We start from the raw sequence: 25,163 nt of genomic DNA, 5'->3' as shown, positions 1-25,163 counted from the left end.
CTCAGTTCATCAGTTGTTAGGTTACCTCAGGCTACTCTTAGCCAACTTAACCAAAAGTCATTTGGAAGAACTATTTGATTGTGCTCGTGAAAACAGTTCCATGAGGTGTTTGTTAAGGACTACCAGTGCTAATGAACCTAATAATTTGTTGTAGGAGAAATGAAGTGCAACTCATTGATTGATATTTAGGTGGAAGTTATTCCATACCATGTAAGACAACAACAGTCCTGTGGGTCTCTTTGGGTAACCTTAGGTGACCAATTTGGTGGAAAGATGGATAAGTGGGATGGGAAACCTACCTCACTTCTCCTGAAGCGAGTGAGAGAGTTGCAAACTGAGAAGACTAGAAGAGTAGTTGCCTTATTTTCCCCACACGACTCAGTTCTGGCAATGATTCAGCTAATACCATTAAACACTGTGCCAGTTGCACTTGGAATGGTCAACATTAAGGGGGCCCTGCCCCTTGCAGGCAGAGGCCACGGACCAGGAAGATAATAGTGGAATGTATATATTAGATGGCCTGGTACCTTGAAAAGGCAGAAATACAGGGCTCTAGTGGACACAGGTGCTCAATGCACATTGATGCCTTCAAATTGTAAAGGAATGGAGTCCATTACTATTTCTGGAATAACAGGAGGATCTCAGGAATTGACAAGGTTGGAGGCAGAGAGAAGTTTAACTGGGACACGCCATTGTAACAGGTCCAAATGCACCTTGCATTTGGGGGACTGACTTTCTGAGAGAGGGGGGCTTGTTGTATTTTATTACTGTTGTTGTTATTATTGTTGTATTTCCAATATATTATCAAGTTCTTTTTAAATATCTTCATGAGGACCTGGATAAATGACCACAGATTGTTGGAAAACGAACGTTTGAAATGCCAAATTGCATTATGGAGTTAATGCTGAGTTTCATTTCTGTGCTTTTGGTAGGGAAACTTAGTTAAAAGCTGAATCAGGCATTCCTTGTCTGCAGAGAGAGCTCGAGCTTTGCAGTGTTGCACAGATAGGTGTTTTGAGAGTATTCTGTGGAGTTACCCAAACACACTTCTGCCCAAACGGTTTTGGCATTTAACCACTGAGTTTGCTTTTGCACAGCTGAAGGTAAGGGGGGGGTAGCTTCTCAGTCGATGTAAATGCCAGACCTTCAGTAGGTGGGTAGATTACCCACTCTCCAGCCAAGCTGCCTCTTCACTGAGATTTCAACAGCAGACTACTCACATCAGCCCCTTCATTTCGTACCTAGCAGGCTGGTAGTGTACAGATTTAATTCTTTGGCATTTAATAATGCTGTCAACTGATTTCTTGATTTGTGACATTTTCTCTGGTTTTAAATCTTTTTTCCTCCTTTTTTTTTTTTGCCTGTATGAGTGATGGTTTTAACAGTTTAACCTTGAATTGTCAGTGTCAATTTGAACATACCTGGCTGAACTCAATGCAATGCTAACTGTGGAGTGTTTCAGCTAAGGGAACTGAACCACTTTGGTGGCTCTGCCATAAAACAGAGAGGAGGGTAATGAGAATGGGGTTTGGCTCTTTAAAGAAGCAAATTACAATGTAAAAACAAAAAAGAGAAAAACCGAAACAGCTGAAGATGAAGATGTGAATTTAATGCCATCATAAGGGGCAATGTAGAGTACCAAAGATCTGCAGTGTTGTCAAGAAATCAAAAAGGTGAGTTCAGTCATTGTTAGGCCTGGACCTGAAAGTGCTGATTACCTTCTGTCTTCAGCTGAAAGTGCATAATAGCAGCTGACAGGCACCTGGCATCTTGTAAGGTCCCAGTTCCCTAAGCACACAAACCTTGAAAGGGGGTAGCATTTGGTGGATTGAAAGTATGAGCTTCTGGGAGTACAATTTCCATCTTAGTCTGGTTTTGTTTGTCAAAGAGGAACTTTTGCCCTGCACATGCTCATGCTGGCCTGCACATCCACGCCAAGTGATTATAGAGCCAAACAGCTTGACTGAGTTAAGGATCCTTTTGACACTGAGACTCAGTCAGCTCAGCAGTGGTGCATGGTAGCCAGATACTACAAGGAGTCACTGTTAAGTGTGTTTGTGCTCCAGAATGTCCACTTGGCCTCAGCACAACTTTAAATAAGAAACTCTTTATGAAATCACATAGATTTTGAACAAATGTAGTTGAGCTACAGGGCAGGGGAAGAGTTTAAAGATCAGGTTTCCAGTCTTGAACCCCATTTGAGTCAATGCTGACTTTGTCAAGTGCACAACTCCACAAAGGGTCACCCGGAGGAACAGACTCCTTCTAGGGACAGCAAATTGCTAATGAATCTATTCCCGTCAAAAGGTCATTTCTCCATGGTTTTTGCTAATGTTTGTGTGTGGATGTTTTAATTTTCATTTCTTCCTCCTTTGTCCTCCTTGTCTGTGTTGTATCTCATGACTGTTCTGGATTGTCACTTGCGGTAGGTTTACTTTGCTATTTGGACGCACCTTGTCTGAAGCTCTGATACGTGATAGTCTTCTGACAGCTCCAGCTCCTCAGCTGAGAGTTATATATAGTAGCTTTGAAACACACATCAAGAGGCTGAACTAAATTGATTGGAATTTTGGTTGAGTATGTATTTGAGGGGCGGCTAGAGGAGAATGAGGGAAAAAAAGAGGTTGTCATTCTTTCTGTTGTTAAAAGACTAAGTCAAACTGTACTAGAAAGCTCAAGTTTAAAATTGATAGCACACAGAAATAACTTACTAATCTTATTTCCTTCCCCCCCCCCAAATGTCACCATATCAAAAGTAGATGAAAGCTCTGTGTATTTTTAATGTCTTCGTTTCTAAGTGTTGCTGAAATGATTGGTACCTCATGAAACTTGCTGTGGGCTCTCACATGATCTGAGTGCAGTGCCTACGCTTGAAGTTCTCAGTGCTCCCTACCCAACTCTTCTAAGTGGTCTTTCTCCCTACTTCTATTGGTGCAACCCAATGACAGCTAGCTCCAGTCTTCTCATGAGCTCTTCCCACCATACGTCTCACCTGTACAGTTGCAACCCAATGACAGCTAGCTCCAGTCTTCTCATGAGCTCTTCCCACCATACGTCTCACCTTTACAGTTACAACCCAATGACAGCTAGCTCCAGTCTTCTCATGAGCTCTTCCCACCATACGTCTCACCTTTACAGTTACAACCCAATGACAGCTAGCTCCAGTCTTCTCATGAGCTCTTCCCACCATACGTCTCACCTTTACAGTTACAACCCAATGACAGCTAGCTCCAGTCTTCTCATGAGCTCTTCCCACCATACGTCTCACCTTTACAGTTACAACCCAATGACAGCTAGCTCCAGTCTTCTCATGAGCTCTTCCCACCATACGTCTCACCTTTACAGTTACAACCCAATGACAGCTAGCTCCAGTCTTCTCATGAGCTCTTCCCACCATACATCTCACCTTTACCGTTGCAACCCAATGACAGCTAGCTCCAGTCTTCTCATGAGCTCTTCCCACCATACTTCTCACCTGTACAGTTGCAACCCAATGACAGCTAGCTCCAGTCTTTTCATGAGCTCTTCCCACCATACTTCTCACCTGTACAGTTTTCCAGTCTTTGCCAATGCCCCTTGGTGCCTCTCATTACTCTTTTTCTTTGGGGGGAAAAAAAACGCCCCCAGGCAGCCAGCTCCAGAGACTCTACACTGCCTGACACTTTATTGGGTCTGAGTTTAATACACTGATACAGGAACATTCCTGCTTAAGTTCAGCCTGTGGGCTGAGGAGAGCAAGGCATATAATCATATCAGTCATCAGCAGTGCCACAGCTCTGCTGTGAGCACAGACTGAAAGAGTTGGGGCTGTGCAGGCTGCAGAAGAGGAGGCTCCCAGGTGACCTTCTTGTGGCCTTCCAGGATCTGAAGGGGGCTACAAAAAAGCTGGGGAGGGACTTTTTAGGCTGTCAGGGAGTGACAGGACTGGGGTGAATGGAGCAAAGCTGGAGGTGGGTAGGTTCAGGCTGGACATGAGGAGGAAGTTGTTGAGCATGAGAGTGGTGAGAGGCTGGCATGGGTTGCCCAGGGAGGTGGTTGAGGCCCCATGGCTGGAGGTGTTTCAGGCCAGGCTGGCTGAGGCTGTGAGCAGCCTGCTCTAGGGTAGAGTGTCCCTGGGCATGGCAGGGGGTTGGCACTGGCTGCTCCTTGTGGTCCCTTCCAACCCTGACTGATTTTATGATTCTGTGTGCATTCCTGTCTCTTCTCAGTCACTGCCAGCTTGCTTTGCATGCATCCTGGGTTTCTTTTTTCTCCTTCTTAAAAAACAATATGTGAAGTAGCTCATTCCTTACATGTATTGTAACTTATTTTACTGTTAGGATGATATGGAGATGCAGATCTTAGTCCTAGTCTTAACATATCTCGTTTTCAGTGCTGGCAGTCTCGCTGCTGGAAGCTTCCCTTGTCAAGCACATTTCTTTCTCACGTTCTCTTGATTGACACAACAAAATTTGAATTCTTTATTCAGGGCCAGAGTTTGCAGGTTCCTAATGAGTGTCTGGGTGTCTAGGAGGCGTGCAGTCATTCCCTAAATTAAGTGTTTTGAATCACACTCTTCAGACATTTACCTGTATCCACTGATTGTGTGGAGAGCTAAACTCTTCCACTCAGTGCCTGGCTTCAGTGGGTATGAATAACTTCACAAGAAGAACAGCAGTTCCTATCAGTGAGGTATGCATTTCAAACCCCACTGCAAGTCATAGCACCATGCAATAGCTACTTGTTTACTTATTGAGCATGAGCATTTGTTCTTTACAAAAGCAAGAATACTAAAGATGGAGAGCAAAGTAACCTTCAAGCCTGAGTGTATTGGGTACCTGGTGACAGCCTATTTAGAGGAGAATCAGAGATTGATCTTACATCTTCTTTTAAGCAACTGTGATGGTTTGGGTGTTAGCCACCTGTGCAAGTTTGAAGCTAGCTAGAATGTTTTGATGAGAAGGATTAGATCACAGGCTGTGGAAGAGAAACAGTGCTGATGTCTGCTTCACTCATAGACTTGCTGAGAGGTATAAACAAGAATCCATAGATAAGGGAGTTGCTGCTGCTTCTGCTGGGGAGCTTAGAGCTGCATTTTTTTCTCTCTCTAGCCTCTCTGCCATTTTTCTGATTAATCCACTTTGCTTCCTAACCCCCTGGCTGAACCTCCATTCTTCCTTGGGACTGGGGTAAGGTTGAGAGGGGTGGGAGAAGGTGGAAGGGCAGTTGGGAGCCCCTCCTGGGGACTCAGGTTTCTGGGAGGGCTGCTGTGTTTCTGTATTACATTTTCCCTTGTCTATTTCTGACTATAACTGGATATACTGTAAATATCTGCTTGTCTATTGTGCTAGCTGAAAATATAAGCTTCATTCAATTTCCAGAGCCTGCTGAGTCTAGTCTGGGTGATTTCCAAAGTGTGGAGGGATGGGGAACACCTAAACCATCACACCACCCCCCCACACTTAAGAAAATCACCCAGACTAGACTCAGTCAGTATGGAAATTGAATGAAGCTTATATTTACAGCTTAGCACAATAGACAAGCAGATCCTTATAATATATACAGAAGGATTAGTCAGGCAGCAAGTTAGGCTAGAGAGAGAAGTGCAGCCCAAAAGCCAGAGAGAGACTCCTTTATCTATGTGTATGTTCTTGTTCTTATCCATCTCAGCAAGCCTCTGAGTGCAGCAGACACCACCACTGTATCCTTTTCACAGCCTGTAGTCTAATTCTTCTCACCAAAATATCTCAGCTAGGCTCAAACTAGCACAGCAACTGAGCCAAGAGAGCAGGTCTTTGTCAACCCTTTCTTTCTGTGGATCAGTGTGGCACCAAATAAATCATGTCTGGCTGTATCTAGGTTAATGTGCACTGTTAGATAGATGGAGCCCTAATCACAGGCTGTGACAGATTTTTCAAACAGAAATAAATGTAGTACTCAGAGTGGTCCTCCCATATCAAGGAGGTAGTTCTTTCCCAAAACATTCTTCTGTCTGGCCCATTGCCATTCATTTGGAGAGGATGAAGAAGAGTTGATTGAGCAGCATGCACTGGCCAAGCAGCCTCAGGCTGCCTCCTACTCCCAGCTTGCTGCCTAGCAGAACCAAGCACTGCCATATGGGAAGCTGAGGGCAGAGCACTCTGGCAGACTTTTGCAAGAGCACTTAGTTCTTGTGATTGGCACACATGGCTCCTTCATTCAAGCAGTTCACTGATCCACAGGCTGAACTTCCAAAATAGGTGCCCAGGCTGAGATCAGCAAATAAACACTGGCTGCAAGGCAAGCAGATTGATTTGGGGGCTTAACACCCCCCATGTGTATTCATATTTTACACTGAACACCTCCAGCATTTGCTGTCTCCTTTGGCTGGTTACTGTCACTATCAGAACAATTCAGCCAGCTCTTAAGCTGAATGTGATGACCTTATGTCAAGGAGTTACTAAAGGAAGGAATCTATTTGAGTGACTCAAGGGACCATTTAAACCCTGGGTAACAGTAAGGAAGTAACATTGAGGCATCGCGTGTGGGGTGGTTTGGGTGTTCCCTGCCCCCCCACGCCCCCCCCAGACTTTAGAAAATCACCCAGACTAGGCTCAGTCAATCTGCAAATTGGATGAAGCTTTGTATTTACAGCTTAGCACAAGATACAAGCAGGTATTGACAATAGATACAGAAATAGACAAGCTAAAAAGTAATACAGAAACACAGCACCCAGAAACCTGAGTCCCCAGGAGGGGCTCCCAACCACTCTTCCACTTTCTTCCCACCCCTCTACCTTACCCCAGACTTTGCCTTATGTTCAAGGTGAATTTGGAGGGTTGGCCAGGGGGATAAGGAAGGAGAAGGATTAGTCAGGCAGGTTAGAGAGAGAAGTGCAACCCAAAAGCCCAGAGAGAGGCTCTGTGTTACCTGTATTTATGTTCTTGTTCTTATCCATCTCAGCAATCCTCTGAGTGCAGCAGACATCACCACTGTTTCCTCTTCACAGCCTATAGTCTGATTCCTCTCACCACAATATCCCAGCTAGGCTCCCCAGAAGGGGCTCCCAACTACCCACCCCTCTGCCTTACCCAAGACTTTGCCTTGTATTCAAAGTGAGTTTGTAGGGTTAGCCAGGGAGATTAGGAAGCAGATGGATTAGTCACACAGACAGCAGGTTAGGTTAGAGAGAGAAGTTCAGCCCAAAGCCCAGAGAGAGACTCAGAGAGCAACTCTGTTATCTATCTTTGTGTTCTTGTTCTTATCCATCTCAGCAAGCCTATGAGTGCAGCAGCCATCACCATTGTTTCCTTTTCACAGCCTGGCATCTAATTCTTCTCACCAAAACATTCCAGCTAGGCTTAAACTAGCAGAGCATGCTGAACACAGGCAGGGTCCTGCTCACCCTGCACATCTGGCTCAAAGTAGCAGAGCATGCTGAACACAGGCAGGGTCCTGCTCGCCCTGCACATCTGGCTCAAAGTAGCAGAGCATGCTGAACACAGGCAGGGTCCTGCTCGCCCTGCACATCTGGCTCAAAGTAGCAGAGCATGCTGAACACAGGCAGGGTCCTGCTCACCCTGCACATCTGGCTCAAAGTAGCAGAGCATGCTGAACACAGGCAGGGTCCTGCTCGCCCTGCACATCAGCGTGGCCCACTGCTGCTGCACCAGGCCAACACTCTTACAGCAGAACAGCAAAGCAGATTTCACAGTGACCAGAGCCTGGCTCAGCCACTCGAAACCCATGCACAACATGCTGCTTAAAATAATTCATGGAGAGAAAGCAGGTGTTGATGGACTGAAATGTCACATCTCCTTCTGAGGGACTCTGATAGGGACCGTGTGGCAATTGCAGGCTTTTCTGCCTCACACTAGAGCAGCAGCCAGCAGTCTTTAGAGGCTTTTCTTTTTCTTTTGTTTTTATCCTGGAATAAAAATTGGCCTGGTTAGAAATATGGTGTCCTTCAATGAGAAAGAAATTGATAAGTAGTGAAAGTAATTGATAGAAGCTGCACCAGCATCAGTGGCCGTGCAGCCATTCCTAGGTTGGAGGAAGAATTGCCTCTCTGAGAAATTTATTGTTGGACATGGCACAGAACATTCTTGCTTTAAAATCCCATTGTTTTCTTCCATTCAGCTCAGCAGGCACTGCATGTGCCTGAGGACAGGGCATCATTCACATGGTAAAAAAATAGCCCCTTCACCATGTGAACAAAAGGAAAGATTGATGAGACAGGTGGAGGTGGAACTTGGGACAGCAGCATGCACTGTGTAGCAAATAAACTTACAGGCTGCAGTTAGGTTTTCCTACCTCACATCTCTCCTTCTTGCTTACTGGTTAGCTTTTACCTTAAAAATGAGGCCATAGGCCACCCCACGAATGGAAAGGAACTCTAAAAGCTCTGTTAAGAAAGTGGTTCACAGGCTCACAGGATGTTAGGGGTTGGAAGCGACCCAAGGAGATCATCCAGTCCAACCCCCCTGCCAGAGCAGGGCAATCCTATCTAACACAGATCACACAGGAACACATCCAGACAGGCCTGGAAAGGCTCCACAGAAGGAGACTCTCTGGTCAGCCTGTGCCCTTACAGACAAGAAGTTCTCCCTTGTGTTGAGCTGGAACCTCTTTTGCTGCAGCTTACACCCATTGCTGCTTGTCCTGTCCCAGGGAGCAGTGAGCAGAGCCTGTCCCCCCCCTCCTGGCAGCCCTCAGATACTTATAAACATTTATCTGATCCCCTCTCAGTCTTCTCTTCTCCAGACAAAGCAGCCCCAGGTCCCTCAGCCTCTCCTCATCAGGCAGTGCCCTCCAGTCCCCTCATCATCCTCGTAGCCCTCTGCTGGACCCTCTCCAGCAGATCCCTGTCCCTCCTCCTCTGGGGAGCCCAAAACTGAACACAGTATTCAAGATGAGGTCTCGGCAGGGCAGAGTAGAGGGGGAGAAGAACCTCTCTTGATCTGCTGGACACACTCTCTCTAATACACCCCAGGATCCCATTGGCCTTCTTGGTTTTCTGCATATGGAAATGAAAAATACTTTTCTTGCAGTTTTAAATCGTTTGTGACATGAAGTAGGCATTGAGGAGGCACAAAGGTAACTGAGGCTGGAATGAAAGTGCAAAATGCATCTTCCTGGGTCTTTGCATCCTCCTCATGGCTCAGACGCAGCCCTGACCTCTAGCTCACTGTACAGGGAAGAAGGAGCTTTGTTACCTGTGTCTCACACGAGTTTGCTTTCCAGGGACTCCTATAGACATGGAATCTGAAGGAGACCAGCAGAGCCACTGTGCTAAACCCCTTGCAGACCCTCTCAATCTCCACAGAGTTTTGAAAGGGAGTCAGTGAAAGTAGACCCAAAGCTGTTTGAATCCTCAGAATCTCTCTTGTGCTTTGTGCTAGATAGCAGCAGGGCAAATGCAGTGAGGTGGTGCAGGGCTTTGGGTGGAAGTGAGCTGGAAGCAAGGGATATTTGCAGTGTCAGGAGCCAGCAGCACAAGAGAGAGGCTTTTGTCAGCAACAGAAACGAGAGGAGGAGGAAACTCAGGAACTGTACAAACCCCACTGCAAGGTGTGGAGTTTGCAAAACTGCAATTACAAGCAGCATTCATTTTTCTTCCCTTTTTCAGCTACAGAGTTCATTCAAATATAGATTTAATGAGAGGCAGCTCAAAGATTTGTCTCTCAGGCCTAAGAAAACATGTATTGCACATTGTGTGGCTCTATTAAGGTGCCTGGCACAGAGGAGCTTCTCCCACTTGCTGTTTTCATTTAGATGTGGCTGTATCACTGCATTTACAATTTCTTGGTATGCTTCTAGACCTGCTTACATATAAGCCTATATTTTTCAGCTGCCTGGGCATCTGAGAGGCTATACAGGTGTCATTGCTGTGTCTTTCTGCATAGAATCAGAGAATCATAAAATCAACCAGGTTGGAAGAGACCTCCAAGCTCATCCAGTCCAACCTAGCACCCAGCCCTAGCCAGTCAACCAGACCATGGCACTAAGTGCCTCAGCCAGGCTCTGCTTCAACACCTCCAGGGACGGTGACTCCACCACCTCCCTGGGCAGCCCATTCCAATGCCAATCACTCTCTCTGCCAACAACTTCCTCCTAACATCCAGCCTAGACCTCCCCTGCCACAACTTGAGACTGTGTCCCCTTGTTCTATTGCTGGTTGCCTGGGAGAAGAGACCAACCCCACCTGGCTACATCCTCCCTTCAGGGAGCTGCAGACAGCAATGAGCTCTGCCCTGAGCCTCCTCTGCTGCAGGCTGCACACCCCCAGCTCCCTCAGCCTCTCCTCACAGGGCTCTGCTCCAGGCCCCTCCCCAGCCTTGCTGCCTTTCTCCGGACACATTCCAACACCTCAACATCTCTCCTGAATTGAGGGGCCCAGAACTGGACACAGTACTCAAGGTGTGGCCTGAGCAGTGCTGAGCATGTGTCAGACAGAAATGAGGAGACTCCTTGAGCACAATCCATAGTCATCCCAAAGTAGAAGAGCTAATTCTGGTCCCCAGCAAACCGTAATAATGCATCTCAGTGTTGCAGAAAGGCTTCTAAATGCCATGGAATTAAAAGAGCTATCAGGAAAGAAAAGGCTTTGCTGCCTCTGCATCTAAATACAGGCCTCCTGATTACAGTCATGTCAAGTTGAAGAGGCTTGAGGAAAATAAGTTGGCTTATAATTAAAAATACTTTATTGCTTCTAGAGCCAATAAAATATAGCTGCTTGTTTTAACTGATTGTAGCAATACAGCAGTGAGCTCCAATGTGATGTGATGCAGGGTGCCATAAATTGAGGGTTGCAGTTCTGTTCCATTAAATATTGATCTCTCAGAGAATCCCAATACAAAATGAAAATCCCTACAGGGTGTTTCAAGTACTTTGAAGCAATCAAATTCTTCCTCTTTGGAACTCAGCAGCTGCATCAGACATGAGAAACTTCTGCACTTCCTTAGAGTCAGCCTCTTGAAGCATTGGCCTCTGGTTTGAAAGCAAATCCATCTCTTGATGGCAAAAACTATTATCTACAGGCTGCTGGAGAGATAATAATTTGTCATTTCTTTCCTTCCCCCATGCCATGACCTTGGCCACATCCAAACTCTGTCTCGTTCATAGTGTTTCTTAGTGCTTCAGTATTTCTCTGCCAAGGTCAAAAAGAATCATAGAGCTTCTCAGCTGGTGTGAGTAATGTGCAGTGTTTTCCATCTCCCTGGGAAATAGCTTTCACCTTCCAATAGGCCTCTCATAACCTGTGGAAAAGTTTCCCAACCAAGCAGCATTTTCTGCCTGCACTTCAAAACTTCCTTGCAAGAGGCACATCAGCTTCCAGTTATACTTCCCCTAGTCATAATAACAACTTCTTCTCACCGAGTTGCCTCCAGCCCTTTCATCTCCCCGACTTATCAGCTGTACAGAGGAGTGGGACATTTCCCTTGAGAGAATAGGACTGTGTAACTAACTCTTGCCTTGATAACAGTTACAAGTGCCTCATGCCCAGAAATGAGCATGGAAAGTTCCTCTGGCATTCTCCCTTTTGTTCCCAAGCAAGAGCTGTAGGACATTTCCTCTCAAATGACATCCAGGTCACAAATAGATGGAGCAGCAGAAAGTCTCCAGAAATGGGCACGGTCTGGAAGTTCTTTACCAGTTTTCTATCATGGAGTTTCTCTGTTAGGGTAGTACAGGGATGATTCAGAGCAGCAAGTCGAGAGTTAACATCTCACTCTGAGTCAGTCACTGCCCACCCTAAGTTCCTGCTTGGGATTTCCCCAATCCAGATGCAGGACCTTTGGGTCAGGGCAACCCCAAGCACAGATACAGGCTGGGGAGTGACTGGCTTGAGAGCAGCCCTGAGGGTGGGGGGGACTTGGAGGTACTGAAGGACAAGAAGCACAACATGAGCCACCAGTGTGCACTCTGGTGAGACCCCTCCTGGACTACTGTGTCCAGTTCTGCAGCCCCTTTTATGAGAAAGGTATGGATATGCTGGAGTGTGTCCAGGGAAGGGCCACAGGGATAATCAGAGGGCTGGAGCTGCTCTGCTACAGGGACAGTCTGGGAGTTGAGGCTGCTCAGTCTGGAGAGGAGAAGGCTCCAAGGAGACCTTACTGTGGCCTTCCAACATCTGAAAAGGGCTACAAGAAAGATGGGAAGGGACTTTTTAGGGTGTCAGGTAGTGATAGGACTGGGGGGAATGGAGCAAAACTAGAAGTGGGTAGATTCAGGTTGGATGTTAGGAAGAAGTTCTTCAGCATAAAGTGGTGAGACCCTGGAACAGGTTGCCCAGGGAGGTGGTGAAAGCCTCATCCCTAGAGGTTTTTAATGCCAGGGTGGATGAGGTTGTAAGCAACCTGATCTAATGTGAGGTGTCCCTGCCCATGGCAGGGGGTTTGGAGCTGGATGATCCTGCAGCCAGGTGGGAGTTGGTGTCTTCCGCCAGGCAACCAGCACCAGAACAAGGGGACACAGTCTCAAGTTGTGGCAGGGGATGTCTAGGCTGGATGTTAGGAGGAAGTTGTTGGCAGAGAGAGTGATTGGCATTGGAATGGGCTGCCCAGGGAGGTGGTGGAGTCACACAGATCTCAGAGGAACACATCCAGACAGGCCTGGAAAGGCTCCACAGGAGGAGACTCCACAGCCTCTCTGGGCAGCCTGTGCCAGTGCTCTGAGACCCTTACAGGAAAGAAGTTCCTCCTTGTGTTGAGGCAGAACCTCCTGTGCTGCAACTTACACCCATTGCTCCTTGTCCTTCCAACATCACCTGTGAGTCTTACTCACTACCAACCTTTCCCACTGATCTCAGCCAGCTGTGCTGGAATTCATTTTCCTGGTAGAGTCCATCATTTGCTGACATCCAGATACTTAAAGCCAGCTCCCCAGCTTGCATAAATCAATGCTGGGGCATTGATTTCAGTCGTGCTATGCCAGCTGAATTTCTAGCTCATTGCAAAAAGTAGAGAAATAATTACTTAATACTGTACAGTTTTGAGTCTGACCTTTTGGATTTAGATCTACTTCCTGAAAAATAACATTTTCTGCTTCAGAGATCAATCTTCTTACCACTCCCACACAACTGTTGCATAACCCACACTGCATTCGTGGCTGAGTGAGAATGTTAATGCTTTAGCATTCAGTTCTTAACCAGCCACCAGCAGCTATAGAGCTGCTTTCCAGCCTTGCTGTCACTTCAGATAGAGAACTCCAGCTGCAACTGATTGTTTATAAATGCCATTGGTCTCTTCAGGCCAGGTCAAGAGAGGCTCCCTACAGAAGGGCCTTTCCCCAGACAGGGCTTTAGTAGAGAGGCATACTGTGTACAAATAACACCTCTGGGTGAATGCTCAGCATTGGCTTTTCACACCTTCAACTTTCTGTGGACACTGTCTGCCACAAGCAGCTCCTGGCAAAGTTGGCAGCTCGTGGCTGGGACAGATTCACTCTGATATGGGTCAAGAACTGGCTGGAGGGCCAGGCCCAGAGAGTGGTGGTGAATGGTGCCACATCCAGCTGGCAGCTGGCACCAGTGGTGTTCCCCAGGGATCAGTGCTGGGCACAGTCCTGTTCAATGTCCTTATTGATGATCTGGACCAGGAGATTGAGTCCAGCATCAGTAAGTTTGCAGAAGACACCAAGCTAGGAGCAGCTGTGGAGCTGTTGAAAGGTAGGAGAGCCCTGCAGAGGGACCTGGCCAGGCTGGATGGGTGGGCAGAGGCCAATGGGATGAGACTGAACAAGGCCAAGTGCAGGGTTCTGCACTTTGGCCACAACAACCCCAAGCAGCACTACAGGCTGGGGACAGAGTGGCTGAGAGCAGCCAGGCAGAGAGGGAGCTGGGAGTGATGGTAGAGAGTAGCTGAAGATGAGCCAGCAGTGTGCCCAAGTGGGCAGGAGAGCCAATGGCATCCTGGGCTGTCTCAGGAGCAGTGTGGGCAGCAGGACAAGGGAGGTTATTCTGCCCCTGTGCTCAGCACTGCTCAGGCCACACCTTGAGTGCTGTGTCCAGTTCTGGGCTCCTCCATTCAAGAGGGATGTTGAAGTGCTGGAAGGTGTCCAGAGAAGGGCAATGAAGCTGGTGAGGGGCCTGGAGCAGAGCCCTGTGAGGAGAGGCTGAGGGAGCTGGGGGTGTGCAGCCTGCAGCAGAGGAGGCTCAGGGCAGAGCTCATTGCTGTCTGCAGCTACCTGAAGGGAGGTTGTAGCCAGGTGGGGTTGGGCTCTTCTGTCAGGCAACCAGCAGCAGAACAAGGGGACACAGTCTCAAGCTGTGCCAGGGCAGGTCTAGGCTGGATGTTAGGAGGAAGTTGTTGCCAGAGAGAGTGATTGGCATTGGAATGGGCTGCCCAGGGAGGTGGTGGAGTCAGCATGCCTGGAGGTGTTGAAGCAAAGCCTGGCTGAGGCACTTAGTGCCATGGTCTGGTTGACTGGCCAGGGCTGGGTGCTAGGTTGGACTGGGTGATCTTGGAGGTCTCTTCCAACCTGGTTGATCCTATGATTCCATGATTTTCCATCATTTTTCACTCTATCTCATCATTTTTGCCCATTTTCAGTTCTTACTCAGGTAAAACTCTGCTGGAATAAGTTCTACATAGTTAGTTATGCTTCATAGGGTCTGATAATTACAGGCATTCCATTTCCCAAAGTGCAAATACTTCAGCTTTCTGGTACAGAAAAAAAAAGAATTGATTACATAATTTAACATTTTAATTATGTTTAAAACCTAAGGTAACTGCCATGGCCTTCAGAAACAGCAGATTTTGTGCACTGGAGAAAGCTGTGAGGAGTTTTGTGTTTCTTTCCAAACTCAACTTACAATCAATTTGGTTCAGCCAAGCTTTATAGCAAGAATGAATAAAAAGGAAATTGATCTCGGGGTCGGGGTTTGGGGGGAGGAGGGAAAAGAAGAAACATGCATTTGCTGATGGCATGGTGAAAAATTTGCTTCCATATTCATTCTGAATAAACATGGAAAGTGTTTGGCATATGACTGTAGGAAGAACTCATCCACAGCACATGCTCTTGGTCATGGTTAATCCTACCCAAACGTGTTGCCACTTGCAACCGATTCACAGCATGCACAGCCAGGTCTGACCTTGCCAAGGTAGCCTCGAGTAGAATGAATGTCTGACTTTGCTTATTCAGTAGCATGTGTTTGCCTCCTTGTGCCTCTTCAAGAGGCAGTGTTGAGCCCAGGAGAATTCTTTCACGCCGAGTTGATATTTTGATTCCACTTTCAGGTTTTATAACAGCCCTTGCTTGTAATAGTCCGAGAAGCTTCCTTCCTCTTTCCATTGCTTGCCTGCTGATGTATAACATCTTCTTGAGCAACTCAAATAGTATAAATATGTAAACTGCATATTTGGATTTCTGCTGTCATGCTTGCTTTTAATGGCTCTGAAATAGATTTGAGGACAGTGTCTCTTTCCAGCTGCCACTCGAAGAGTTTGTGGTCTTTATGAATATTGCATCCCTTCTTTCTAGGCTCTTAAGGACGATGATGCTGAAACTGGGCTGACTGATGGAGAAGAGAAAGAAGAGCCCAAAGAAGTGGAGAAACTAGGGAAAATCCAATATTCTTTGGATTACGACTTCCAGAACAATCAGGTTTGAAAGCCCCAACTTTTTTCTGTGTCTGCAAGGGGGGGAATGAAATACTGCATTTAGTTATAGCAGGTATTTCTGCAATCCTTACTGCTTGCATGGAGTAAAGGCAGAAAGCAGGTCTGAAGATTTGTGACAGAAGGACTACAAAATGGTATTCAATGTGCTCAGAGTTGACATTTAAACCCTAATCAAACCTGAAGTTTTCTCTAATGGTTATTAATAAGATCGTGTTATGGAGCCAGCAAGCAGGCAATAAAGGAGAGATTTAGCCCCCAGATATTTTAAATGTCAACAAACAAAATTTGGTAGGACAAAGAGGTTCTGCAGGTGTTGATCTGTTGGAGAGTAGGAGAGCCCTGCAGAGGGACCTGGACAGGCTGGATGGGTGGGCAGAGGCCAGTGGGATGAGACTGAACAAGGCCAAGTGCAGGGTTCTACACTTTGGCCACAACAACCCCAAGCAGCACTACAGGCTGGGGACAGAGTGGCTGAGAGCAGCCAGGCAGAGAGGGCCCTGGGGGTACTGGTAGAGAGGAGCTGAAGATGAGCCAGCAGTGTGCCCAGGTGAGCAGCAGAGCCAATGGCACCCTGGGCTGGCTCAGGAGCAGTGTAGCCAGCAGGACAAGGGAGGCTCTTGTGCCCCTGTGCTCAGCACTGCTCAGGCCACCCCTTGAGTGCTGTGTCCAGTTCTGGGCTCCTCAATTCAAGAGAGATGTTGAGGTGCTGGAAGGTGTCCACAGGAGGGCGACAAAGCTGTGAGGGGCCTGGAGCACAGCCCTGTGAGGAGAGGCTGAGGGAGCTGGGGGTGTGCAGCCTGCAGCAGAGGAGGCTCAGGGCAGAGCTCATTGCTGTCTGCAGCTCCCTGCAGGGAGGCTGTAGCCAGGTGGGGTTGGTCTCTTCTGCCAGGCAAGCAGCAGTAGAACAAGGGGACACAGTCTCAAGTTGTGGCAGGGGAGGTCTAGGCTGGATGTTAGGAGGAAGTTGTTGTCAGAGAGAGTGATTGGCATTGGAATGGGCTGCCCAGGGAGGTGGTGGAGTCACTGTCCCTGGAGGTGTTCAGGAAAAGCCTGGCTGAGGCACTTAGTGCCATGGTCTGGGTGCTAGGTTGGGCTGGCTGATCTTGGAGCTCTCTTCCAACCTGCTTGATTCTATGATTCTATGATTCTGTGTTGCTCTCCAGGAAATACATCCACTGGCTCGGAAAATTTTAGTTTGAAACAAGAGTTCTAATAAAAAAGTCTGTGTGAAATAAAACAGGAAAGTTGGACAAGAAGAATCTCTCCCCTCAGGGGCTCATACTCCTTCAGTCCTGGGAGTACTGGTGGATGAAAGGATGGCCATGAGCCAGCAGCGTGCTCTTGTGGCCAGGAGGGCCAGTGCCATTCTGGGTTTTTTCAGAAGGGCTGTGGTTAGTAGGGCGACAGAGGTTCTCCTGCCCCTCTGCTCTGCCCTGATGAGGCCTCCTCTGGAGTATTGTGTCCTGTTCTGGGCCCCCCAGTTCAAGAGGGACATAAAACTGCTCGAGAGAGTCCAGCACAGAGCCACAAAGATGAGGAAGGAAGTTGAAGAGCTCTCTTTTGAGGAGGGCCTGAGGGAGCTGGGGCTTGTTAGCTTGGAGAGGAGGAGACTAAGAGGTGACCTCATTCATGTTTATAAAGATGTAAAGGTGAGTGCCAGGAGGCTGGAGCCAGGCTCTGCTGGGTGATGCCCAATGACAAGACAAGAGGCAATGGGTGGAAGTTGAAGCAGAGGAGGTTCCATGTGAAGGTGAAGGTGACAGAGCACTGGAACAGGCTACGCAGTGGGGTTGTGGAGTCTCCCTCTCTGGACATATTCAAGAAGCCTCTGGATGCCTTGCAGTGTGATCTGCACTGGGTGATCCTGCTCTGCCAGGGGAGCTGGACAGAATGATCTCTCGAGGTCCCTTCCAGCCCCTGCCATTCTGGGATTCAGTACCTTGCTCTGAAGCTGCCAAGACCTAACTCTGGCATACTTGCCCTAGTTTTCAGTAGGAATAGACAACATAATGTGATACAGACCGAGCAGGTCAGGCCAGATACCAAGCTGTCTGCTATTTAATTCCCCTGCCTGGACTCTTGCTGTCATTGGGATGATTTTTGCTGATACAGCAGTTCAGAGTCTGAATGAAACTCACTGTGCTTGACTTCAGACCAAAGAACACCAACACATCTGACTTCTTCACTTCTAATGCATGTCTTTCAGTGGGCTTGAGAATACATACCCTGCATTTCATTTTTTGACAGCTTAAGTCAAAACCACATCATTCTTCTCTATTCCCCTCTACTTGTCTCTGACCTTCTGGATATTTATACCCAGCTATGACCTGGCACAAGACAGAGTATTTCTCTCTCTTTTGAATTCTATTTTTGGCTACCACTTCCTATTTTTCAATGCAAGACCAAAAAAAATAAATCCAGAGGCTTGTTGCAGAGGGGAAATTAATTAATGGGAGATGATATTTTTCCAAAGTTAATACTGTTTATTAATGTTGCTATTCAGAACTCTGCCACCCCTCACCACTAATTTTAATAGTACTTAGTTCTTACATGGTCATGGAAGCTTTCTATGGATAATCACTAGATCTAGTCATAACCAGCAAAATGTATAAACATTAATTGAACTGGAAGAGAAGATTCCCACAGTCAAATGCCCCTTGCAGTCTATATGCTGCTTGCCCACTAGATGGACTCAAGGAGCTCTTTCTGCATATGGCAGGAGGCAATGGAGAATTACAAAGAGGCTTTTAAGCATTTACTCACAAGTTATTATTACCTGCTCCTAGGGGCTGGCCACAGTCCAGAGTGCCCAAATGCTTTCAGGGGAACTCTGTCTTGTTGGCCGTGGTACTTAATTCTTCCCAGGCTTCTGGGGGAAGGAGGCAGACAATCTCTGACCTTGTCTCCTGGCACTTCTGGACAATCTGTGTATGTCCAGGACTTCTAAGCAGGACTTCCAGGTGTGGAGGCAGGATGTCATGCAGTGTGCAGTCTCAGCACGATGTCAGGCTGACCACACAGGCCAATTGCATGCAGACATCCAGGGTCTGCTCCTGGCAACCTGCGACAGTGGAGTTTACTGGCAGACAATAAGGCAGTAGGCAACTGCAGCAGGCACCAGCAGAGCACGGCTGAGCACAGCAGAGAGCACAGCAGAGAGCAGGTTGTTCACCTGCAGATCTCCTTTTATCAGTGTGGGCTGAGATTAATTGCCCTTTGGACACAGGATAGCCAATCAGGATGGCAGTTAGCCAAACCTTACCATGTAAGGCAAAGCCATAAGCTCACTTTTCCCAAATGTGGGATAAGCACAGGCCTTGCACAAGCTAAGTGTGTGTAGCTTGTTTGCCACAGGACCCTGGGAAGGCTGCAGAGCTGGAAAATCTGTTTGTCTCTGGCCATCCTGGGGCCTCATCTCAACCAGCAGAGCCTTGTGCAGAGCTCAGGTGCCAGGAGGTGCTGCTGGAGGCAAGGAGCCACATCCCTGCAGCTTCCCAGAGCTTGCTTCCAGGGGCAGAGATGGGCCAGAAAGTGGAAATAGTCTCCCAAACCCTGCAAAAATGAACCTGTTCCTCCTCTGCTGGGAAACTTGAGCTGGGTTTGCTCTGGGCCATGTGGAAAAGCTGTAAGAGAAAGAGTCACTGCCCTGCACCTCAGCTCAGCCCTCTCCTGAGCTGCAGAGCTTCCAGCTGATTTGTGCTCTTTAACTGGGAGTCTTGAGCTGGAGGAGGGGAGATTGAGAGTGGAGGTGAGGAAGATACTCTCTAGAATGAGGGTAGGGAGAGCCTGGCACAGGTAGCCCAGGGTGGCTGCCCCAAGCTGAAGGTGTCCAAGGCCAGTCTGGAGGAGGCCTTGAGCAGCCTGGGCTGGGGGAGGCTCTTTTGTGTCCTTTTCCCACGCTTGCCTCTCTTGTGGAACAGAAAAACATGCCTGGACAAGCCAGGATGTGTATTAAGCCTATTTTGGGTCTATCAGGCCTACCACAACAAAGCCTTTCAAGAGTCCATGGTGCAAGGAGCCTCTTCTCAACTTCTCCTGCAAATTTCCTCGGCCATGTGTTGAGCCACCCTGGTCCTCCTCAGTCTGAAATCAGTATGAAGCATTGGGCCCTCCAGAAGCAGATCTAAAGAGGAGACAAAGGCTAAGTTGCAACTGTGTTGTGACAAAGATGTTTCAGTATACTTAGAATACAAGACCAGACTTTTCTGTGTGATTTGTATTGAAGCAATTGGGGCTTTTTGAATAAAGGGAAAGAAGATGAGTGAGCAAGAGATCACAGAATCATCCAGGTTGGAAGTCACCTCCAAGCTCATCCACTCCAACCTATCCCCCAGCTCTAGCCAATCAACCAGACCATGGCACTAAGTAGAAGGGTGTTCTATTTAATTAAGGTAATACACTCTTTGAGTTACAGTGCCCTGGTGTATTTTGCTACTCTAAACTATGCTGCAGCTTGGCATTTATCAGAAGATAGATGATATGAAAGAGTAGGAACAGGGCTTCAGTTAGGTTATTACAGTCTTGTAGCATGGAACTAGAGGCTGCAAATCTGGCTAATATAGTGCATGGAGTTAAGCGTGCCGATGAGATGATTGATGCACTCTCCAGACCACAGTTCCTCAGTTTTAGAGAGAGAGAGAGAGATTTTAAAAGGAATTGAATTGCTTTTCTGCTCTCTTAACTGAAAGTCAAAGTCTCGTTTTTCAGTCTTTGGTGGGAAAGACTTAATGTAGATCCTGCACCCTGAATAAATGCAGACCCCTGTGTTTATGAACTGGCATGCACCTAGAATAAGAATGAGACTGAAAAGAAGAAGTCTATGTTATTAATCCATGGAAAATGTTCCATGGAATTTAAGAGTCCTATAGGTGGGCAAGCATGCAGGCCATTGTGTGAATTGAAAAAACACTTCCAGCTGAGGAATCTCTCAGAGCCAGAGTCTTCTTTCCTAGACTGAATATATTGCTCTCTATTCCAGGCCTTAGAGCTTCTGTTTTCAATTTTAAACAGTTCCTCCATGAGAAAAGTAAATATATTGTGGCTGAAACAATGAGTTAGAGAAAGTATTCTCAGAGTTCATTTGCAGTTCTTAATATCATCTTTCTTGGTTACCCTTGAAGAGTCATTTAAACATTTAGCCTAGTTTTTTATCTGGGAAATGAGATTTTAAACTCTTTCCCTCAACTCCATTGTGCTGCAGAGGCTTAGTGCAGTCTATGATGCTTAGATAATGTAGCATAGCATAGCACAACATTACATAACATAGACTAACAGCATAGCATAGCACAGAATAACATGGCATGGCATAGCATAGCGTATCATAGCATAGCATAGTGTAGCATACCATAGCAGAGCATAACATAGCATAGCATAGCATAACATGGCAGAGCATAGCCTAACACAGCATAGCATACCATAGCATAGTATAGCTTAACATAGCAGAGCATAGCATAGCTTAACATAGCATAGCATGGCATAGCATGGCATAGCATAGTATAGCTTAACATAGCAGAGCATAACATAGCATAGCATAGTTTAACATAGCATAGCATAACACAGAATAGCATAGGCTAAATATAGCATAGCATAGCATAGCATAACATAGGATAGCATAACACATCTTAACATAGCATAGCATAACATTGCATAGCATAGATTAACGTAGCTTAGTATGGCACAGCATAACATGGCATAACATAGCATAGGCTAACATAGCATAGCTCAACATAGCATAGCATAGGCTAACATAGCATAGCATGACTTAACATAGCATAGCCTAGCATAGCATAGCTTAACATAGCATAGTCTAACATAGCATAGCATAGCTTAAGATAGCATAGCATAGCCTAACATAGCATAGTTTAACATAGCATAGCATAGCCTAGCATAGCATAGCCTAACATAGCATAGGCTAACACAGCATAGCATAATTTAGCATAGCATAGCATATCCTAGCATATCATATCATAGCTTAAAATAGCATAGTCTAACATAGCATAGCATAGCCTAACATAGCATAGTATAATTTAGCATAGCCTAACATAGCATAGCATAATTTAGCATATCATAGCATAGCCTAACATAGCATAGCATAGTTTAACATAGCATAGCATAATTTAGCATATCATAGCATAGCTTAGCATAGCATAGTTTAACATAGCATAGCATAACATATCATAGCATAGCCTAACATAGCATAGCATAGTTTAACATAGCATAACATAGCATAGTATAGCATATCATAGCATAGCCTAACATAGTATAGCATAGTTTAACATAGCATAACATAGCATAGTATAGCATATCATAGCATAGCCTAACATAGTATAGCATAGTTTAACATAGCATAACATAGCATAGTATAGCATATCATAGCATAGCCTAACATAGCATAGCATAGTTTAACATAGCATAACATAGCATAGTATAGCATATCATAGCATAGCCTAACATAGTATAGCATAGTTTAACATAGCATAGTATAGCATATCATAGCATAGCCTAACATAGCATAGCATGGCAGAGCGTAGCACAGCATAGCGCAACATAACAACATCACATGGCAGAGCATAGCATAGCATAGCATAATACAGGCTCACAGAATCACAGGATATCAGGGGCTTGGAGAGACCTCAAAAACTCATCCAATCCCCCCTGGCAGAGCAGGATCACCTCTACCAAGTCCCACAGGAACGCATTCAGGCAAGTTTTGAATCTCGCCAGAGAGGGAGACTCCACAACCCCCCCCGGGCAGCTTGTAATTGCCTTGCATAGCATTGCATAGCATAGCATTGCATAAGCTTTCATTTCTAACACTTAAGGAATTGCCAAAGCATGTCCAAGATTCAAATGTTTGTGTCCTAGCTTCAAAAGTGTGCAAGAGATGTAAGAAACTGTTTTTTCCTGTTTTGCAATGAGATTACAACCTTTTCTGAGGATTCAGGGACCAAAGGTTAGTTTCCTGGGGTATTTTTTTTCCAAAGCCATCCTTGGTTTTCTAGCTGAGGGCATTGATGCACAGAGCAAGAGAAGTTAAATATAAGAAAGCCTGCAGGGTCCATTTATTTTCCATAAAGTTCTGCCTGAAGATTTGCATTTGATAGATCACCCTTCTGAGCGTGGCTGGAGGTAAGGTTACATGTTGAGAATTCAGAATACAAATCTTGTAGTCAAAATTAGACATTCTTGATTGTTTAATAAGGTGATTTCTATTCATGGTACCCAGCACAGAAAAATAATGCACCAGAGGAGAGAGCAATTGAAAGTTATTTGATTGCAGTCTTCAAAAAGATGAAGTCTGTATTTAGCTGTAATCAGCTGCCCTTTGAAAACCTCCTTCCTGCTTAAAAACAGCCTTTGTACAGTCTGCGTCTGCCATAAGTGGCTATAGTGTTGCTTCATTTGCCTCCTTTGAAGGGTGAGGAAGGGGAGTGGCAGTAGGTTTTCAGGCACCAGAAATAGTCTGCATGTGTACTTCTCTGTTACAGTCTCTTTATAAATATCTATCTGTTGGAAATTCATTCTGCTGGTTTTCTCTCTCTGCAGCTTCTGGTTGGGATTATTCAAGCAGCTGAGCTGCCTGCATTAGATATGGGTGGTACCTCTGATCCCTACGTGAAGGTTTTCCTGCTGCCTGATAAGAAGAAAAAATACGAGACAAAAGTCCACAGGAAGACCCTTAACCCTGTTTTCAACGAACAATTTACATTCAAGGTACATCTTTAGGAGTAATTTACACTTTTTGTCTTCAACCAGTACGTATCTCGTGCATAGCTCTGAGGTTAGACATCTTGGTTAATTGGTAACTGCACTGCGGTAATCTTTCATGTAGTAGAAACCTGTGATATTTAATTCTCTGCTGAAGAAGGTACAACATCAAGTCAGACCTTGAGAGGTGTAAAAGGCTGCCATGGAGGCAGGGAATTAATGTGGCCAAGGAAGGAATTATAAAAATAGAATTCTTTTATTTAGGCTCTCAGGGAGTGACAGGACTGGGGGACATGGAGCAAAGCTGGAGATGAGGAGGTTCAGACTAGCCATGAGGAGGAAGTTGCTCAGCATGAGAATGGTGAGAGGCTGGGATGGGTTGCCCACGGAGGTGTTTAAGGCCAGGCTGGATGAGGCTTTGGCCAGCCTGCTCTAGGGTAGGGTGTTCATGCCCATGGCAGGTGGGTTGGAACTAGATGATCCTTGTGGTCCCTTCCAACCCTGACTGATTCTCTGATTCTACTTGACTGAAAACCCTATACAGAACTAGTTTAGGTTTATTTAGAGATTCTAATTCGATCAGGAATCCTTCAGAAGGATGTTATGGACAAATGTAGAGGTTCAGGAAGTCAGGCAATGGAAAAGGCTAAGCTACAAACACAGCTTTACCCCACTGTCAATCAGGCTGAGCAGAGAATGAAGGGAGCAGCAGGCTTTACTCATGGAGGTGAAATGGGTGTTTGGTGATCATCCCTTGCTGGATTTCTCTGCTGCTCAGCTGCCTCCTGATGCTGCAAGCAATATCCACGCGGCAGCAGCCCAAGGCAAGTGGCAAAGCTGCCAAGCTCAGAAATGTCTCTGGACACAGCTGCCACAAGACAGGGATTTGTGGAAGCAATGCTGCCTTAGCAGTGGCAGGGCAGAGCCACACTGTTGGGATCTCCCCAGTTCAGGAGAGCAGCCAGTAAGTTGGCTGTGATGTGATGTGAGAGTAGCTGAGTCTGGGTGCCACCAGCAGCTCTCTCAGAAGGACCCCAGGACTTGCCAAGCTTCCAAGTTTGCACAGAACAGTGCAAAAGTGGAGAGAACATCCAAAGGCAGGGACAGTGTCAAACCAAGAGCTGTGCAAAAGGTAGGAGCCATCCAAAAGCAGGGATGGTCCAAAACGGGAATTCTGTCATGGCAGGAACCTGTCCTGTCAGGAGCTCTGTCAAGGTGGGAACTCTCTCGAGGCAGGAACCACCTCGCACCTTCTCCTGTTTATCCTCTTCTGGACAAAGTCTCCATTTATCATTTTATGCTGGGCACAAAACCCAGCCAAGCAGCAGCCCAGCTCCTGCCGTGGCTCAGCACACTGCCAAAGGCCTCCTGCTGCTCCCTCTCCAAGCCTGCGGGGCAGGGAAAGCAGTTTTTGTGCCTTCTCCTCCCCATTCAAACCCACGGGGGAGGAGAAGAAAGGAATTTGGAGTGCACTGGAACAAAGGCACAGTTTAATGTTAGGCACCCCTGTTATCCTGCTGTATGACAGTCTGATCCGTATTTTATGGCTGGATAAAGCCAGTCAGAGCACAGTGACACTTCTGTAAGTATCAGATACATTTCACTAAACCAGCATTTCCTTCAGATATCTTTCTAGTCCCATTTCCAAATTCCAGTCTCCCATTTCTTTTCCCCTCAAAGCCAAATTAAAGCTCACTGAAGGTAAATGGATGGGCAATATGACAGATTAGGCTTGCTGGACTCTGCCACAGCAATTTTTGCCATGCTGCTTCACATAGGAAAAGAAATATTGGCTGGGGTTTAATAACATGTGAAAGAAATAAATGTGCTGCAAAATCTTAGTCACTTCAAGAGCATCTCTCATGAGCTTTTAAA

At 46.5% G+C, this 25,163-nt stretch overlaps 1 protein-coding gene across 2 annotated transcripts in view; it reads left to right on the top strand.

The window, feature by feature from the left end:
* SYT1 (synaptotagmin 1) overlaps nt 1-25,163 on the top strand; it is a 384,974-nt gene that overhangs the window by 287,248 nt on the left and 72,563 nt on the right. The window contains exons 6-7 of one of the 2 annotated variants that reach the window (XM_064141971.1): nt 15,451-15,564; nt 23,127-23,294. In XM_064141971.1, the coding sequence (XP_063998041.1) occupies nt 15,451-15,564; nt 23,127-23,294 (282 nt within the window). Of the gene's footprint in view, nt 1-15,441; nt 15,565-23,126; nt 23,295-25,163 lie in introns of both variants that reach the window. The other variant, XM_064141970.1, reaches the window with a different exon arrangement.

This window comes from Pogoniulus pusillus, chromosome 4, assembly GCF_015220805.1.
Source record: "Pogoniulus pusillus isolate bPogPus1 chromosome 4, bPogPus1.pri, whole genome shotgun sequence".
Taxonomy (NCBI): domain Eukaryota; kingdom Metazoa; phylum Chordata; class Aves; order Piciformes; family Lybiidae; genus Pogoniulus; species Pogoniulus pusillus.
Note: the sequence above shows the minus strand (reverse complement) of the source record. Positions and strands in the feature narration are given on the sequence as shown.